The 18,830-nt window shown below is 33.9% G+C and overlaps 1 protein-coding gene across 1 annotated transcript; it reads left to right on the top strand.

Annotated features, from left to right (window-relative positions):
- The first annotated feature begins 999 nt into the window (after positions 1 to 999).
- On the top strand, positions 1,000 to 18,830 carry LOC110998555 (brefeldin A-inhibited guanine nucleotide-exchange protein 3). Its single transcript, XM_022267254.2, has 25 exons — positions 1,000 to 1,180; positions 1,532 to 1,658; positions 2,069 to 2,202; positions 3,458 to 3,577; positions 3,850 to 4,027; positions 4,145 to 4,274; positions 5,061 to 5,240; positions 5,974 to 6,072; positions 6,621 to 6,839; positions 7,135 to 7,371; positions 8,086 to 8,138; positions 8,390 to 8,546; positions 8,970 to 9,084; positions 9,639 to 9,806; positions 10,394 to 10,565; positions 11,162 to 11,285; positions 11,682 to 11,856; positions 12,453 to 12,594; positions 13,017 to 13,227; positions 13,370 to 13,466; positions 14,374 to 14,526; positions 14,774 to 14,968; positions 15,361 to 15,534; positions 15,832 to 18,348; positions 18,536 to 18,830. The coding sequence occupies exons 2-25, from the start codon at positions 1,574 to 1,576 to the stop codon at positions 18,734 to 18,736; spliced, it is 6,036 nt and encodes a 2,011-aa protein (XP_022122946.2). The 5' UTR covers positions 1,000 to 1,180; positions 1,532 to 1,573; the 3' UTR covers positions 18,737 to 18,830.

Here is an 18,830-nt window from a genome sequence, read left to right as displayed (position 1 = left end):
TATGTAAAATATACGTAACATTAAATAAACTATAAATAAAATAATATAAGCAATAAGTTAATATTTATAGTGAGAAGGATGAACCTGATGCTTTAATAATAAATTATCAACATTTACACAATTTATAAACATATATAATATTTTGTAATTCATAGGTACTTTTATAATTAATAATGTTTATGTTTTGATATTATGAGATAGTATGATGAAAGTAAACATGTACTATCAGTGTGTGTGTTGAGATCCACGACCGTGTAAAAATTTGGGGTTCCATTTGATGGATTTCCAAATTTTTTTTCGCAGACGTAGACCCCTTGCAGATTGCCATAGACCCCTAGAGGTCGATATAGACCACATAGGGAATCACTGGTCTATAGTATATAAAATAAATTTATTGACATTGTATTTGTTCAAAATCAGGAAACTCAGTTATTCAATGTAACTCAAATAATTAAGAAAATATTATAATATTAAAGACGTTTACGTTTATCATTGGATGTCATGAAAATCCCATACGTAAAATTACGAAACGTAAAAAATATATCACAATGATCTTTCATTGGTTAGTTTATATAATTATTGCAATAAATAAATACATTTTATGAACTAAAATTGCAACTTACGACCTTTTTATATTCGTTGTCGATTTTAGAAAAAAAATAAGTTTATAAGAGATTAAAATTGGCATAACGAATTGTTTTTTTTTATAATATGGATTTTACTATCTATATTTTTTTAGTATTTATAGGAATTCCATAATTATATAATAAAATTTAAAAATAAAATTATAAAATATTTAAACCACAAGCCTCACCACCACCCTAACCACTTAAAACCAATATGAAACAAAAGTATACTGATTGTTTCAATCTAAAAGTTCCGTCAAAAACCGGTCGGGACGGCACGGCGACGCGACGGCAGTGTCAGCTAAAATGGCAGCTGACCGCTGTGACCGAAGTGTCAACTGTATCGTCGTATCTGACAGCTGACTTTACAATGTTAAACTCTAAACTCCAGAGATCATTGAGACCCTCTATCGCGCGAAAATTGTAAAATGTAATTCCTTTACCGAAATCTGAATAAGATATGAGATCCTGGTTCTTATAAAACGTTTTGAATTTTATCCCCTCCAGAAAAAGTATTTCTTTGCAGTGTACGATATTTATTTAATACTTCACTTGTAAGTACGGACCGCCTTACATCTCGTTATTTTTTTTAAACTTTATAATAATTATTCGTAATTAAAAATATTCTTCGAAATCTTTTGAACACTTTTTTATAAATTCTTAAACTTTCAAGTTGGAAGCCACCTGTTGATAAGCATAAAACAAAGAGAAAAGTACGTACCTGTACGTAGTACTGGCGAACATGATGTCAATTTATTGATTTTTCTCTCTGAGCATGCTCAATAATACGTGTTTGCCGATAGGCGGTATTCAACCCACTCGATAAAATATTCTGATAGCACTCAAGCCGTTATCGTCATATGCTTATTAGAAAAAAAATAGTTTTTAAATGTAATCTGTTTTAGTGGTGACACAGAAAGCAAGCAACATGTTTGTGTTGGTTTGAAATGGAAGAACTGCTCCAAGATATTTTTAAAGAAGCTAGTGGACCCAAGTTAAATTCTCTCAAAAAATCATGTCAGGAAGCCTTAGGTAAGAGACCCTCTAATATTATTTGTCTATATAATTCTTCTATTGGTACAAAAAATGCTAAAGATTTCAGGTAGGTCTTCAATAAATAATAGAGAATATTTATAAATTGTGGTACATCATAACAGTATATAAATAATAGTTTCCTAATAAGAAACATTAACTAAAATATTTTTTGTAACTTGTATTTTGTATCTCCTCTTTTTTTGAAGTCCACCACACAACACACTAGCCATTTATGTAAATGTATAATGATTAAAAATACCCTGGTCTTTAATAATTATCACTCATTGATTGTTTAAATCATTCAGTAGGTGAATTAGTGAAGCCTTTAATTTTTGTAGTATTTATAGGTTTTCTATAGTTTATATTTCATGCTATGTTGGTGGTAATTAAATATTTTTCTTGTTTAGAGTTAATTTGTGCACAAGACGTGAGCGGCCGACGGCCCTCATACGAGTGCAGGCGCGCGTGCTTGCAGCCATTGCAGCTCGCGCTAGAGACCAAGCGCCCCCGGCTTGTAACATTCGCTCTCCAGGGTTTTCATGTATGTAAATTTGTGTATTAGCCGTGTTAGATTTTGTCTCATTAAAATAATGTAGTATGGTCTGTTTACTAAAACAATAAAAAAATGTTTACTGGCAAATATTGAAATAAACAGGTAAAAATAATAAACTTTATTTATGACTAATTAAAGCCTCAATAGTCTTCTCTGAAATTCTTAACTGTTAATAAGTTCAGGGCTTGCAAAGGAAGGTAAATAAAACTTTAAATGATACAAAATTTATTTAACATAACATATTGAGGAATATATGTTTAATTACAGTTCATTTCACAAGAATCAAATACTTTAATGTACTTGCGAGAAATACATATGAGAAACTAAAAACTAACCTGGTCCAATGTGTTAAAACTATTTTAGTGTAATAAACAAATCATATTCCCCTAACCAACAAGACCGAGAACTAAACAGACACTATTCTACTATACTTCTCTTTAATTTTTTAGACAATATGTAAAGTTTTAGGCTAGATTTTAGTGAAGTAAGAAAACTCAAATTTAAGGTAGGTTAATTGTGTTGTGTTATGAAATTATTAGAAAATTATCTATATAAAATAAAAATAGTACTTGCTCTACAAATATTAAAATAACAGTAATTTTGTGTAAAATAATAATGTTTAATAGGTTTTTTTTTATTTTTTTATAGAACAGGGGGCAAACGGGCAGGAGGCTCATCTGATGTTTATGTTGATTATCAAATTAAGGTTACAAAAGGCAATGTGTCTAATGAATAATAATAATCATTGAGACATCATTTAACATGGAATTGCATAAAAAAATCAAATTCCTTAAAATGCGTTTGTTATTGTAATTTTATAGAATGAAATGAGGCTGGCTAAAAAACAATAATTATATGGAATCCGCTTCACTAAATTAAACATTAAAAATGAATAATTCATGTGAGCTATGTGCGTTTAATATGCTTCCGAAGTAGATAATGATAACATACTATTTTGATAAAAAATTATAACATAAATTAGCACTGATGTGCCACATCCCATCATGACACATCCCATTTATTTATGGTGGGTGTTTGCTATTCTTCCATGTTTTAAATTTATATGCTGTTCTTTACAATATGATAGTAGTAGTAGACATATTTAAGTTTGATTGACGGTTTAGAATATGGACCTTAGATATGCTAGATTTTCTTACTGTGTTTTCATTAATTGCATCTGGGTTCAGCCCTATATAAGGGCTTAATATAATCTTAGTGCTTTTATCAATATCATAACTTACAGAAAATACTTCGTGATGATCGTTTTCACCGTGGCATCGAACCTGAGGATGATTCGCTATGGACCCCATCTCAACTGCTTTGTGCAACCTCTTCCGTTATGTACCAGTTACCAGATACACAGGTAAGGCAATTGTTTGATTTTTAATTCTAATTAATTATTTAAATACTTAATTGAAAAGCTTACATTTGAAAAAAAAAAATTTAGTATCTGTGAAATTATTTAATAAAGAATATTACTTTACTTTAAAAAACCGTCAGCAACAAAGGATTTCTGGCCAACTGACTACATGATTTTAGTGATCAGCTAGTAATGTTTATCATTAAATATTGATTCCAGCTTTCACCACAAGAACCAAATATGCTTGTGTTTCGAATTTAAATATTTATGTCTAGGTACAAATATTCCGCATGTACCTATCAATGGCGTTATCCCCCCGGCGTACCCTGAACGGGCGTTTGAGCGTATGGGCGTGTGGTCGATGCGCAGAAGCAGCCAGTACGGCGCCACACGTCGCCGCCGCTGCACGTGCCGCTGCCGCTCAAGTCCTAAGGGCCTATTGTGCTCAACTTGGTAATTATATATTCGTTTTTACATGAATTAATATATAAACCAAAAATACATTTTTAATTGTTTTTATATTTTTTTTAAATTAAGTGTTTAAGTAATACATAAGGTGGCATTTCTTAGATGAAGAATGTCAAGAGCTTCTGTCGGAGGGGTCTCCAGTGGGCCAGAATCATTTAGTAGCTGTAGGCTGCTACAGCGAGGTCATACCTGTCATACAGTACTTGTGCAGCCGACTTAGTGAAACTCAAATGTAAGTCAATGATTCTAGAAATTTCTTTAAAAAATTAGCCCACTAAATACAGAAGCTTCCACGATCATTCTATAACTCAACAGCAACTCTTTTGCATATGAATGGTTAAAACTATCGTAAATTAATAATTGATTATTACAACAAGTCTAACAAATGAATCTCTGTAATAATAATAATTTTTATTTGTATGTCAAAGACAAAGGTCAAACATACATTTATGGTACAAAATTAATGAAAAACAACCAAACTTAGGTAATTAACCTATTTAAAGTACACTTATTAAGATTATTTTCATAATTACCATCAGCCTCTTTGGTCCATTTCTTGACGTAGGCCTTCATCTTCCACCAGTATACCCTGCACTGGCCTCTCTGCATCCGATATCGTCAGTCCAACTAGTCAATGGACGGTTGCGCGGATCCATCGATTCTTGTCTATGCGCACTTGTCTTCCCCAGCGCCACATAGATGTTATGACAGCCCTTTAATGCCTCAGTTACGTTCGTCGCGAAAGGAGATCGTAAGCTCCATTGCCCTCTGCGCGTCTCCCAGGCTTTCCGCCGAGCGTTGCATTAATGTCTCCATATGTAAAGACAGGCAGGATTCGCTAATTAAAAAAGAAACCAATCAATGCTTCTAAATCAACGATTACTGCTAGTTCTCAACTCAAGGGCGTAAGACGGACCAGAAGAATTGGGAATAACTCAATTTTTATAGAAAATATTAATGATTACATCATGCTCTTCATCAGATTTTAAATATTGTAATAAAATAAAAATATTTCCAGGGTTCCGAAACAGAATCCACTTGCGCTGTTCTTCCTGGATTGCCTGCTCACATTAATGTCCAGTTTATCGGAGCGTGTGAGTGGCAACTCCCATTTCACGACATTCCTTTGGCAAAAGTTCTGTCCGTCACTCATCTCTTTCTTGGGAACTCCACGAGTGGACAAAAATATTAAATCCAGGTAACAATGTTACATTTATAATATTAAGATGGAGAAAAAGTGGAACAAGTGGATAAGTTTTTGTAAATATGTTTACTTCGAAAGTATGAGCCAAATGTGTAGCCAAGAAATGCGAGACTCGATTTGCAGGTGTAGCAGAGAAGTAGAGATGGGAGTTTATAAGTAGAGAATAAATGCCGTGAAAATTAGAGGGATAAGAAGTATGTGCAATGTAACATTTTGTGATTGGGATAATAAAACGCACAAACACATAACACACTTAAAATGTACCTGATTCCCTTTTTATCCTTGCATATTTATTTTGTGTGTTTCGTTAGTGATAAATGCTATGTATTATTTGTCTGTATGTCTGTAAATATGGGTGAAAAGAGGTCGTAATTATGAGGATATGAAATGGAATGCGGAGGTATTTTGGCCACGTAGATTTCGGGTGTGATATAGATCCATGGTGAAGTCGCATGCAGGAGGTTTAAGAGATACTAGTTAAGAGTAGCCATAACCGACCATGCAGGTCAGGTAGTCATGAATCTCAATGCAGCGACAGGTATGTCAGGATCGTAGCAAGTGGAGAACTGTGTTCTTTGTCTACCCCTTTGGAAAAAGGCGTGAAGGTATAAATAAATAATTTAAATTTGAAAACAATTTATGCCGTACGGAACCCTGCAATTTGAAAGTTAAAAGTTTAAGAACTTACATTAAATATTCATTTTTTAATAGAATATAAAATTTTCAGAGAACACGAAGGATCCTTAGTGGATGACTCAGGACGAGGTTCTGGCGCCTTGGTTTGCGCTCCTAGCTTCAACAGCAAACAGGCGAAGGCTATTTACAGGTAAAAGATATTTATGAAGTTTTTTCTGCTTGGGTTTTGGAGGATTATGTTTGTATGTTTATCATTTGGAGGCGCTCGAACCGACATTAAAAATAGGGAAGTTATGTTATTTTTTTACAAATTATATTGTTTTAATTAACAAGTAGATGTTGAATGTATTATGTAAATTGTTTCTGAAACAGGTTTAGTCAGGTTAGGTTTTAGCGAACTGTGAAATCGACTTCCCCCCTTTTCCCCGATTCCCTGAGAGATACGACCTCCAATAATTCAACTCCCACAAAATGGGTGTCTATGAGCTGCGATGACTGCATTTTTGGGCGACCCGCAAGCTCGTTTACCCCCTATTATATTTAAAAAAGTCAAATTTCAAGTATATTGTATTTAGTTATTTTATTTATTGACGTATTTCATAGAAATCATACTTCTTGGCACACATTTATATTCTAGTTTTGGTACAAATAAGTCGCTTGTTTTAAGACAACCCAGTGCATTACTTGTAATCGCTTTGGTTTATTGGTCTAAAATTTCAAATAAAGTTTTAATTACAGTATAGCGAACCAGCTAGTAAGGCTTGTCGGCTCCACATCAAATCTACGGCCAGTTCTCGAAGCACTTTACCACAGAATGCTGCTTTATCCGCCAATACAACATCGCGTTGAACCACTGCGGAGCGTTCGTGAACTGTTGCAGCATCCCAAGAGATTGACTCAGCTGGTTTTGATAAAAAGGGACGATAAACATAGTGATGATATGGCTATTGTAAGATTGTAAGTGAAATTCTGAATATTAAATCTTTGTAAAAATATTTTTTGCTTTAATAGACAATTAATTTTTTTAAATTACGTTCCGTTATGTATTGTGGTAATTGACTGATGTCAATTCTATTTGACAAGAGCAGTGTCCAATACCATAGACAACACGAATTTCACAAAACACTCAAGATTAAGATTTACACACGTGTTTATAATTTGCTTGACTAAAACAATTTCTGATGCTATTTCACATTAAGTGCTAGGACAAAACACTATACCTAAAGTTACATTTAGCAAATTTATTTTAAAGAATAATGGATGGCATAGAAGAATGCGGTCGCAGTGGTAGTCCGGAAGTAGTAGCAGCGGCGGTCGAATGCGTGGTATCTCTGTTGGATGCCTTGGAAAAATTGTGTACCACGCCAACGGATTATATAACACCAGAAACGGCCAGTTTGATATTGGATCACTGGCCCAAGTTACACGAAGCTGATTATACTGGACCACTCACTTATCAGACGTTGGCGAGACTACCGAGCCCGTATAGGTATGTATTTGGCCCCATTATTTATTGGTTTCACTTCCAATCTGGGGCATGGGGCATATTTCTGACGGCATCTTGTCTGTTGGAAAATCCACTTCCTTGTTTAGTATTAAACACAGCCATATTTCATTTATTTAATTGTCTTTATAAGTTAGCTTTAAAGACATTTTTTTATATTCTCATAATAGACATTACTCACTTACTTGAGAACACTTATATGCTAACGTTACATTTAAAAAAAAACTTGGTAGAACTTGGATGAACTTTCATTTCCGTAGATTGGGATCACTCAATAGATGGTATTTTAATATTAATTTAAATATTGCTAGGCTGCCTGCACTTTTTATATTTTGTGGGAGTCTATTATAAGTTTCAAAACAATACCTATTAACATCACAATAGGAAACCTTGGTAAGTATGGTAACAGCTATGGTATCTTTAGACTAAGTTTTATATTAGAGCGTCCAATTCTTAAAAGGCCGGCAACGCACTCGCGAGCCCTCTGGCATTGAGTGTGTCCATGGGCGGCGGTATCACTAAACATCAGGTGAGCATCCTGCCCGTTTGCCCCCTGTTCTATAAAAAAAAGCTGTAAGCTCTACTACTTTTTCAATTGATTTGGGATTTATTTCAGATCAGAACCTTCGAGTTAAATGTTAAACGCTTTCGATTTTGGATAGTAATGATTTTATGAGTTATTAATAAATTAAATTTCAGAGACGTGGTTGCTGTCCTCCAAAGCAATGAAACAAAGGACAATGATTCTTCAGGTACATTGATTTTTAAATCTGAAAACTAATAAATGTATGTGTTAATTTATGTCTGAATATATATATATATATATAAAAATTTGGCAAAAAATACCAATACAAGGTTATATTTAATTCTACCTTCTAGAATACCCATTGATAGCTATAAAACAGTAGATGCGTCTGCGCACATTTGCGCTTTATCTTTCGCCTAGAATAGAATGTAAATCATCCGCCATGATATCATTAATTATGTATCTTTAAAATTTCAGACACATCCGGTCCAGAAAACTTAAGTTCGGGAAGTGAGGCCGAAGTGGACTCGGACGCCGATAACGTGTTTCTACCGAGTAGAGCCAGTAACCCAACTTATAAAGAAAATAACTTTAGCGAAACTAAAGCTGTGCCGAAGACTTTAAACCTTGGGCGGTAAGTTGTTTTATCTCTCCTCTTGACTACGCCAGACGTGGATAGATAGATCGATTTTTTTTTTAATTTTATTTCTTTGTCAGTTTCAAGTCATAGCTCGACTTTAAAAATAAATCTAAAAACTATTTTTCCGGACCTTGTGATGATCCCGAAACTAGGCAGATATGTGAAATGATTTTAAAATATACAACTACGTGTCAAAGCTACACGAATTGGTCGGTTATTAGAACATTGAGAAAAAATAATTTTTCCTATTTCCAAGTTTAATTTTAAAAGTTTTAAGTTTAAATAAAACTGATTTTCAAAATTTTGCAGATTATTTTTTAAATATTCCCTTCTTTTTATAGTCTACAACATGTGCAAATTTTTTGTTATCCAATTTGTTTCATTTCGAAGAATTAAAGAATTGTTGATTATTTTCAGATGCACAATAACGGAATGCAACGTCGACTTAGAGCGCCACAACGCAAGGCAATTCGTGAAAACGCTGCAGAATTCCCTTCTCCCTAAACTGGTCACTCTAAGGACGTGTATTGAAGTATGGATAATTTATTGTTTTTAATGTTACTTTGTTTTTTTGTGTTCGTAGAAAAAACTACACTAACAATAGAAAAAATCATCATCATACATCTCCCTAACGCGCCAAAAGAATCCTTTGATAATTATAAATTAATGATAATTTTTAAGATTAGTCATCGTTACCCTCGTCAGATAATAAATTTCCTTATTTTCATCCATCGCCGTAACTATACATAACCCTTTTCATATTTTTGAAGTGAATCTTCTTAGGAGTAAGCTGGCGAACGCGTGACGTAAGCGTTACGAAAAGTGTGATCGGGCAAGGCGAACGGAAGTTAAGTGGGGGATATCAGCAAGAGCAGCAAAGCGCGCGCACATTTTCTTTCTCTCTTTCTCTTATAGCTATAGTAAATGAAATATATATATTTCAGTCAATAGTTTTTACCAATTTAAACATGAAATACATTTAAATATTTGTAGAAAATAATTATATGTACATAACATACATATATATATATATATATATATATATATATATAGATGGAGCGAAACTCGTTTTTTTTCTATAAACAGGTAGACGAAGCAATGCAAGAGTTCGCATCAAAGTGTTGCCAACATAACGCCGCTCAACCTCCCGCCACGGCCTGTATTATGAATGCGGACGGCGTCTACCTTGCCACGTATGCAGCTTTGCTGCTTACCCTCAAGCAGAAAAGGAGCAAGTACTATGCTGATATCAGTGTAAGTGTTTTTTTCTATCTAGTCAATATTTTATTTTAAAATTGATAGAAATATTATATTTGTATAAAAAAAATATTTCTTTTTTATTAAAAAATATGACTATTGAACCTGAGAACTGAATCATTTCGTAATGATAGTAGAATATGACTACACTGGACATACAGCAACCACGATTTAATCCTTGACTTGTTAAATCTATCACAGAATATGCTTAGAAGGAGTATTAAGATTATAGAAAGCGCTAAATCACCTGTATCATTAACACACACACCCTCCCATACAAACCCTCACTTTCACACCATCACACAATAAAGCTGAACTTGTTAAATGTATTAAATTATTCTTATAGAAATGTATGAACCTTATTGTATATATATTATGTATTCCATTTTGGCTATGTCTTCAGTATATATAATTAATGTTAGCTGTAGGATTACGAAATAAAAAAAACACATAAACAATGAACAAGGCTTAACTAATCTTAAGTATCATTTTTATTAAATACATTTTTTATATTGATATAAAAAAAGCAAAATATATAGATACCAAACTTAACATGTTTTAAGTAAGCATTACTTTGTTAACAGAAAATTCCTCTTCCGCTAACTGAGGACGAATTCGTAGAAGATGTTCAAGGTAGTGGAGTTCTGGTATACCTATCTGCTACTTGGCTTCGGGAGCTTTACCAGCAAGTTGTCGCTACGGATCTGTTGAAGGATGTACAGACTTCGGATCATCCTCTAATACATTTATTATCTGGTACGTTGTGATTTATTATTTTTATTAATTTATTACAAATTAAAGTAAATTAAGAATTTATTACTTATTATTTATTTACATTAGCTTGCCAACGCTCGGCACACTGATACATTGGTACTTAAAAAAAATTATATTAATAGATTGAATGTAATAGGAACTTATAGGGAAACAGAACAAACACAAAGGAAATTAAAATGTATTCCAAGTCTTATCGTGACATAGTAATAAACAATTATTATATAACTATATTAAGGATGTTTAAAAAGTATATCGCATACAATTTGTACATTACATTATTTATACAAAAGACTTTGAATTTTTATTTAATACAATAAATATTTGTTACATTAGAAAGTATGAAAAGTAATGTGTAAAAAAAAACGCTAATTATGGAAATAATAACTTGTAAGTAAGCATTAATTTATTAAAAAAAATATAATTTTATCCGCCGATCACATGACACAACTACTATAGAGTAGTCGAGCCGCGATGATCTGATGAGGAGCAAAATCTTGTTGAAAAATAGTCATCGCAATGATCCCATAGGATCGTTTGCCCGTACCCTATACAAAAACTAATAATAATAAATAATTTAGATCTGGGTGGACTGGATTCGAATCCCGTGATGTCAGACTGGCAAAGGTTGAAAGAGGTCTCAATGGTATATCATAACTCCAACGACTCTCCACAACTCCAGGCTAGTTTGCGGTGGGCCAGACGGTATGTTTGTTCTTTATGATTATGTAATAATTATACATACTTGTCAAAATTATACATCGAATATAATATCTTCTTTTGAAGTTGGTTAAAAATAAATTAACAGTTGCCTTATTGAAGGGGTTAAGAAATTGTATTTGTGAATTAGTTTCGTTTTAAAATTTTTAGTTAACCTGACCATAGACAATATACAGTTATGAAAAATTATTTATTATTATATTATTAATTATTAATTATATATTTAAAATATATATTTAAAAGTATAAAAATGTTTAAATTCAACGCAAAAAACCCATAATTATAAATATTGGTTCTTAGACGTTATTCGTTATTGGACAAAACATAAATTAAATTTGTAAGTATTTAATATTTAAAATTAAAATTGTAATATACCTTCAGGGTTTTAACATGTATCTGGGAGTCAATGGTGACGGTACTAAGTGTTCCATTAATTGGATGTAACAAGAAACACAAATTACACGGAATTATTACAAAGAAAATCAACACGTTCGGGAAGAGAAAGAGAATCGCGTGGGAGGGTCTCACTATACAGTGTTTGGAAGGACTTCATAAGGTTTGTTTTAAGAACAAAAATGTTTGCTTTTGTTTTTATAGACTTTTTACACTTTACACTGTCTTCATTACTCTTATACACTTATCCATGGTATGCACAGGTAAAAAACAGTATGCACTATTTTCATATAGTTTATTTAAAAAATATAAAATTATAGAAAATGTATGTGAGTGATGGACACTCTCAATGACAGAGGGCTCGGGAGTGCGTTGCCGGCCGTGTGAATTGGTACGCACTTTTCTTTAAAGGCCTTAGTTGGTTTTGTTCGTTATTTTACTAGGCAGCTGTATTCACGAGGTTGTGTTAGTGATGCGAGGCAAAAACTGCCGTAAGAAACATTTAGTTTTGGAACGATAGACATATATATATATATATATATATATATATAGGTTATACGGATAGTATATATATTCTGCCTACAATTACAAGAAACCTACAAAAAAGTTTTTTTAGCCAAATATTAATAGATTTTTATTAAATTGAAAACTGCTACAGCCTTTACCTACATAGGGAAATATCCGTTACAAGATATATATTGTTGACCAGTTAAAGTTAGCTTGATATTTTGTATTAATCGACAATTTTCATTAATGCAGGCAGCTCGTATCAGTACGACTTTAAGTCTACAGAATAGATGCAACAGTATCCTTGCGCTTCTGGCCAGCTCTGCCACTTCTCAGCCCGCTAATGGGAAGATCCTCTCTACACACGCTTTATCACTGGATATATTAATATCAGGTACATATAAGCATATTTTCTTTAATAGGGGTAAACGGGCAGGAAGCCTACTAGATGTTAAGTTATACCGCACATGGACACTTAGGGAGCGTGCTCGATGGCGCGTGGTGACGAGCACGGTTTCTCCCTGGCATAATATCATTACCAAAAGGCTCGCAATTGCGTTGCCGGCCTTTTGAGAATTTTAACGCTCATTTAATTTATCTATAAGTTTTATTTGTTGAATAATTAATATATTATGGCAGTATAATTAAAATGTAACGTCAATTTTTTAAAGAGTTATTCAAACCGTGTATGTACTATACGATTTTCGTTTCAGTTAATTCCTGTTAATAAAGTGATTTAATTTTGGTGTTATACATATATAGGTAGGATAGATAGAACCTTACAAATCAAACTAATTACACGTTTTTCTGTTTAAGGTGGTCTCGAACTTGGGTCCAAAGCTCCAGAGTGTTGGGAGCACATTTTCGCCGCTTGTCAATATGTGTCAAGTTTCGAACACTCCTTGTTCGGCCAACAGGGGAATAACGCGACACCGATAGTTGCAATGCAAACTGGTAGAAATAAAACTGTGTCAATACTACAAACTGATGCCAAATTGGGGTTGGATGGAAGAGATGATGAGACTTGGTAAGATTCTTAGAAGTTGTCGTTTCATGTCCTGCCTGATAAACATTGTTTTTCTGGGCATTTCTTGTATGATGATGCTGTAAAAAAATTAAATTTATTATCTATGAAAAAAATTTTTGAAGGATGTTTTTGTCTGTTTCAGTGTGGACGTATTCAACTTCTTGCAGCCCATATTCGATACCAATAATGCGAACAATGAAATGTCCGTTGCCAAAATTGTTGAGACTTGTCGTCAAGAGGTCAGTTTTGTATCTATACTAATATTATAAAGATAATTTGTGTTTTTGTATGTATGTTTGTAATGTTATCACACAAAAACTACCCGATTCATGATGCTTCCAAAAATGCTGAATCTTCACTGACTGATATTGGCTATATATACAAAAAGGGATACGTAACAAAAATGCAATAATATAAAATGTGTGAGAAAAAAAATCAATAACAAATCTGTCATCACATGCTGTGGAAATATTTAACGAAATAACAAAAAACGTTGTAAAGCATTATAGACCGAATCAATTTCTACAAAAATAATGTTTTGCCCAATAGCAATGTATTGTTACGAGCTAGGGAATCGGGTAGAAAATTAACGATATTCGAGAATTCTCTAGGCAGGATTGCTACTGACTAGCGATTGCACAATTCTAGAACGCCCGTACTCTTTGTCTCTTTCGCACATTGCTCGGTCCTTGTAGTAATTTTTTTTTTATTTACATTCATTTTCACGTGAAGTATTTTGTTGGCCTATTATTAGAAAGGACCTGGATGACCGAGCTTAGCTCGATATTTTTTTTTATAAATCGTGTTTTTTGGAAATTTTATTTAAGTACGAATTACATACTAATAAAATTATGAAATATGAATATAATTATCGAATAAAGATAATTATCTTCATATTTAAGTTTTCATTTGACTGACATCTTTAAACGAGCAATTCTATATTTAAGTTGATAAAACACAAATGAAATGACATTTTCTAGAAATGATTCCTAGCTAAATCGATTTATCGCCCCCGAAACCCTCTGTATACTAAATTTCATGAAAATCGTTGGAGCCGATTCCGAGATTCCAATTATATATATACAAGAATTGCTCGTTTAAAGATATAAGATATAATTGTATTTTTGGTGTAAATTATATTTGTAGGGTGGAAACGTAATATCCGGTTCGAACGCTGCACGCGTCTGTTGTGCGTTGACGGCGGCCGCAGACGCGCTTTATACGCGTCTTGCTGCGACGACTACTCTACCGACACTACGGGCTGCGTTGCAAAGACTGGTTTCGCATCATCATCGACTGGTTAAAAATTTATAATTAAATTTTGCTAAATTTATTATACTTTTAACCAATGTATTTACTTTTTTTAAGGTCTTGAGAAAATAAGTGTTATTATGCTATGTATATCAATGTATTTTGTCATTATGATTGGTACAATAATTTTAAGGAAGCGACATACAATTAAATAAAATTATAATGTCAAAGCACTAGTCGTAAAAGGATTACACAAATTACAAACAACTTGCTTCATTTTAATATTGTGTTTCAGCTATTTTGTTCATGGGATCAAGACGTAGTGAACAACAACTGGTGGCGTCGCGGTACCCGAGTGGGGCACGGGGCAGGGGAGGCCGCGCGTGCCTTATGCCGAGCTGGGGACGTCGCTCTACGCTGTCTGAGGGCGGCACGGCCTTTGGCCCATCGGATGGCCATATGGACGGTCGTTGGGCCGCATTTTATGCAAGTTAGTATGGCTTAGCATTCAGATACTTAAACCATGGTTTTAGGCACAAAATATTGGATTATTTTTGTATATATTTTTTAATAATATATAATAATACAAATTAATTAAAAATAAGTCCAATTCAGCTACTACCAAGAACACTGATGACCGCTTAATATTACCAGATTAAAACACGATAAACACAAGCCGGTAGCAATAACCTAGATTTCGATCCCGAACCTTTTTTCCTAATGTCAATTTTCAATGAATCCTAAATATTGCTGCTAATTATCTATTTATATATACATACAGGAACTTTATATATATATAAATCTATTTCATATATATTTCTCCAGTCTGCATACAACGTGTTTCTATCGATTTCAGTATAAAAAATTAACGTATTGCTTTAGGCTGCCTGTCACAAAGACATCCAAATATCAAGTCTAGCGATCCAATGCCTTCACGATTGTGCCACGACATTACTGAATCAACAAGTGGAGTTACCTCATTTCCACTTTAATGAGGCCCTTTTGAAGCCATTTGAAAATCTACTGTGTCTGGAACTGTGCGATGATGATATACAGGTATGTTACTTAAGTGGATGTAAATGATAAAATGTTTAATACTAAAATGCTTTTCGGTCAAATTTTAATCTATAAATTTAGATATTCGTTAATTTAATTCTTCAAAAGTGTTTTTCAATATCACGCTAAATAATGACTAGTAATTGGGTAAAATTATGCGATGCCGAATTTTCTAAATCAATTCTAACGTTAGCTAATTAAAATTTCTGAAAACCATATCTTTACTTTTGTAAAATCTACACAATAATAAAAAAAAATATTTTCAGTAACAGAGTAATTAAATGTCTTCTATTTCAGGAACAGATAATCTCATGCATCTGTGAATTCGTGGAAACAAACAGAATGGAAATTAGATCTGGATGGAGACCGCTGTTCAACACATTGAGAGCGGCTAATAATTCCAACCAATATTCAGCGATTTTGGAAATATTCAAAGTGTTCCTAAACACTGACAACACTTTAGTATTCTCCAATGCAGCGCTGGATTGCATCCTCTGCCTCCTGAGTCACATTAAAGGATTACATGAAGATCCACAGACTGATGTTAAACCAAAGAAACCAATAACACCAACTCAGCCGAAGCCGAGTCTAATCCTGAAGTTCTCGAAGAACAGCAAATTTATACCCTTGAGCGAGGAGAAGACTGAAAAAGTGATTGTCGATATGTGTAGAGAGGCGCTTTATCACTTGGAGAATTGTGCTGATATTTTAACAATGATGTACAATATGCCCAAATGCCCCATCTTCAACACGGGCAACAGAATCAAGGGAGACCTGCCTCTCTCCGTAGTTGACCCCATAATACCTAGCGGGTCGCTAGATGTCACGAAATATATCAGCAATGAGAATTGTAACGAAGAACTCATTTCCTACAGAAAGCTATCAACCACTCTCCCACCTTCTAACACCACTAATAACTGCCTATTAAAACTGGACAAACCCAGTAATATCCTCAAAGTCTGGTATGTTCTGATCGAGGGTTTGATATCAGCGACCGTCGTATGTTCAAAGAAAAATCAACCGGCTGCGATGGAAACTTTGTTCAAATTACTAAGAAATATAGCGGACGTTCCAGGAACACATTTCGGTCTCCACTGCATAAACCACCTTTTGTTACCGACAGTTCAGAACTGGCTCCGGCAGATAGCGAACGTGAACACTCACTGGGACAGTATTATGCCCAACTTCAAACAGTGCTGTGGCATGACCACCGACACAGTCGTGTTTTATCTCCATAATTTACAGCAAATTAATATTGAACGACCGGACGGGAAAAGCGACATAAAACACGAACCCTTCGAAAGCCCTGAAATCACGTTTGCCCTGAAGCAAATAATGCTGATCTTAGTCGAATGTATCGGCCAAGCACAAGAGCCTATAGCGAGACTCGGCGCTTCCTGCATAAGACATATCATATTGACATCAGGTCATCTACTAACGGACAACCAATGGGAGGTTATCTGCACTAGCTTACACAGGGCGTGTAATGTTAGCTTGAGTCCATTAAAACAGCTGACTTATGCCTTTAAGGAAAACTCCAACAGTTTTTACGGAGATTTGGCCATAGTCAAAGTTGCCGCTCGAAGGGATTGTTCCGTGAACGATAATGTAAGACTGCATGCGATGGCCCAACAAGTGTTCCTCACGGAGCAGTTGAGAGGCGAAAGTAATTTGAAGCAACCGTCGAAAAATTCCAACCAAATCCTGATTGATGATAGAAGTTATATATTTTTGATTTACCTTCAAGAAGCTATGAATTGTCTCAATCCTGATTTATATACGGTGAGAATTCCTAACAGAGGTCTAGTAGTGGGTCTCTTGGCACATCAAATACTGATACAAATAATAGCTACGGTTTTGATCCAGGCGTCTTCTGATGTGTTTCAAGGAATTAATGGGATCTTGCTCGAGAGCCTCAAAAGTGGTACCAACGTTTGTAATTACCAATTCATTTTAACGAAGAACAATATCGATTTACTTCTGAAAAGTTTGGAGTTGTCATATACCAGAGCTATGCAGTTTGATTCGAGACCGGGTTTAAAATTTCTGGTTCAAAAAGTTTCTAATTTGGATTACGCCGCGAATTTGTACAAGCAGACATCTTCATCTTGGCTTATAAAAATCATCGCCTTGACTGATATATTTTTCAACGGTGTTGCTAGATTTAAACTTAAACCTAACGACTTGTCAATTATTCTGAAAAACTACACATCCTCCTTAAACATGACCCTGGAATACGATCAATTTGTTATGAAGATTTTTGATTTGAAGTCGACCTGGGAACTTCTATGTAGCAGTTATTTAAAACACCTTATTAATGTGTCGGATTTTGAAGAGGATAATATTAAAGAACGCATTTCTGTTAGTTCCTTAGATTCCGATTCTTCTTCGAATCATTATGAGGAGTTCTATTATCAAGAATCTGAAAAACAAGAACCTAATAATAAAGAAGATGTTCAAGATGATATTGAAAAGCCCAAACCGTTTACTTTCGCTGACTTTAAAGAGGCGAAAAGTGAAAATGATACAGAAAAGCTCTCAAAATTACAGAAGAGTGATAGTATTGAAAACGATGATGTCAATTATGATGATAGTCCTACCAAAGATGATCCTAAAAAAGTTATTCGCTATTCCGATGTTAGTCCAGAGAAAGTTAAGACTAATTCTGATGCAGAAGTTGATAAAGGGAGAACAGTAAATATAACAATAAACGATGCCCCCATATTGGAGAAGAACAAAAACATTGAAGTAATTCTTCCTCCACAACCTGTCCCACCGGAAATAGAACAACAAAGAGCTATGAGCATTAGTAAGGTATAGTACCTAGTTTATGAATTTTATACCTACCTAAGATCATTCGAATTGAATTTTTTTAAAGAACTTTAGTTTATAGAATATTCAGGCCTTTGTTTTGTACATGAAATGATCTGTATATTTATGACAGTTTTCATATAGAGAGATTTTATGGATCCTTCAACTGCTAATAAAGTTTATTTTTCAGGATATGGAGGTACAAAGGAATTGTTTCCTTAACGTTTTGATGGCGTATTTGGAACTGGTCCTGAGTTTCCCCTTGGAGAGGTTTCACCTAATTTATCCAGTTCTCCAAACGGGCTTCGTGCAACTCGCGAGAACTGTCAACGATCCTCAACTACTGGATAGAATTAATGTATTTTTTGATAAAAAAGATTTGGTCGGATAAGTTATAAGTGAAAAACTATTTATCGTTTTACTGTAATCACTAATTGTATATTCCTTGATCTCAGCGCTATAGCTTATTAAACTATAATATACCA

This window comes from Pieris rapae, chromosome 2 (genome assembly GCF_905147795.1).
Source record: "Pieris rapae chromosome 2, ilPieRapa1.1, whole genome shotgun sequence".
Classification (NCBI taxonomy): domain Eukaryota; kingdom Metazoa; phylum Arthropoda; class Insecta; order Lepidoptera; family Pieridae; genus Pieris; species Pieris rapae.
Note: the sequence above shows the minus strand (reverse complement) of the source record. Positions and strands in the feature narration are given on the sequence as shown.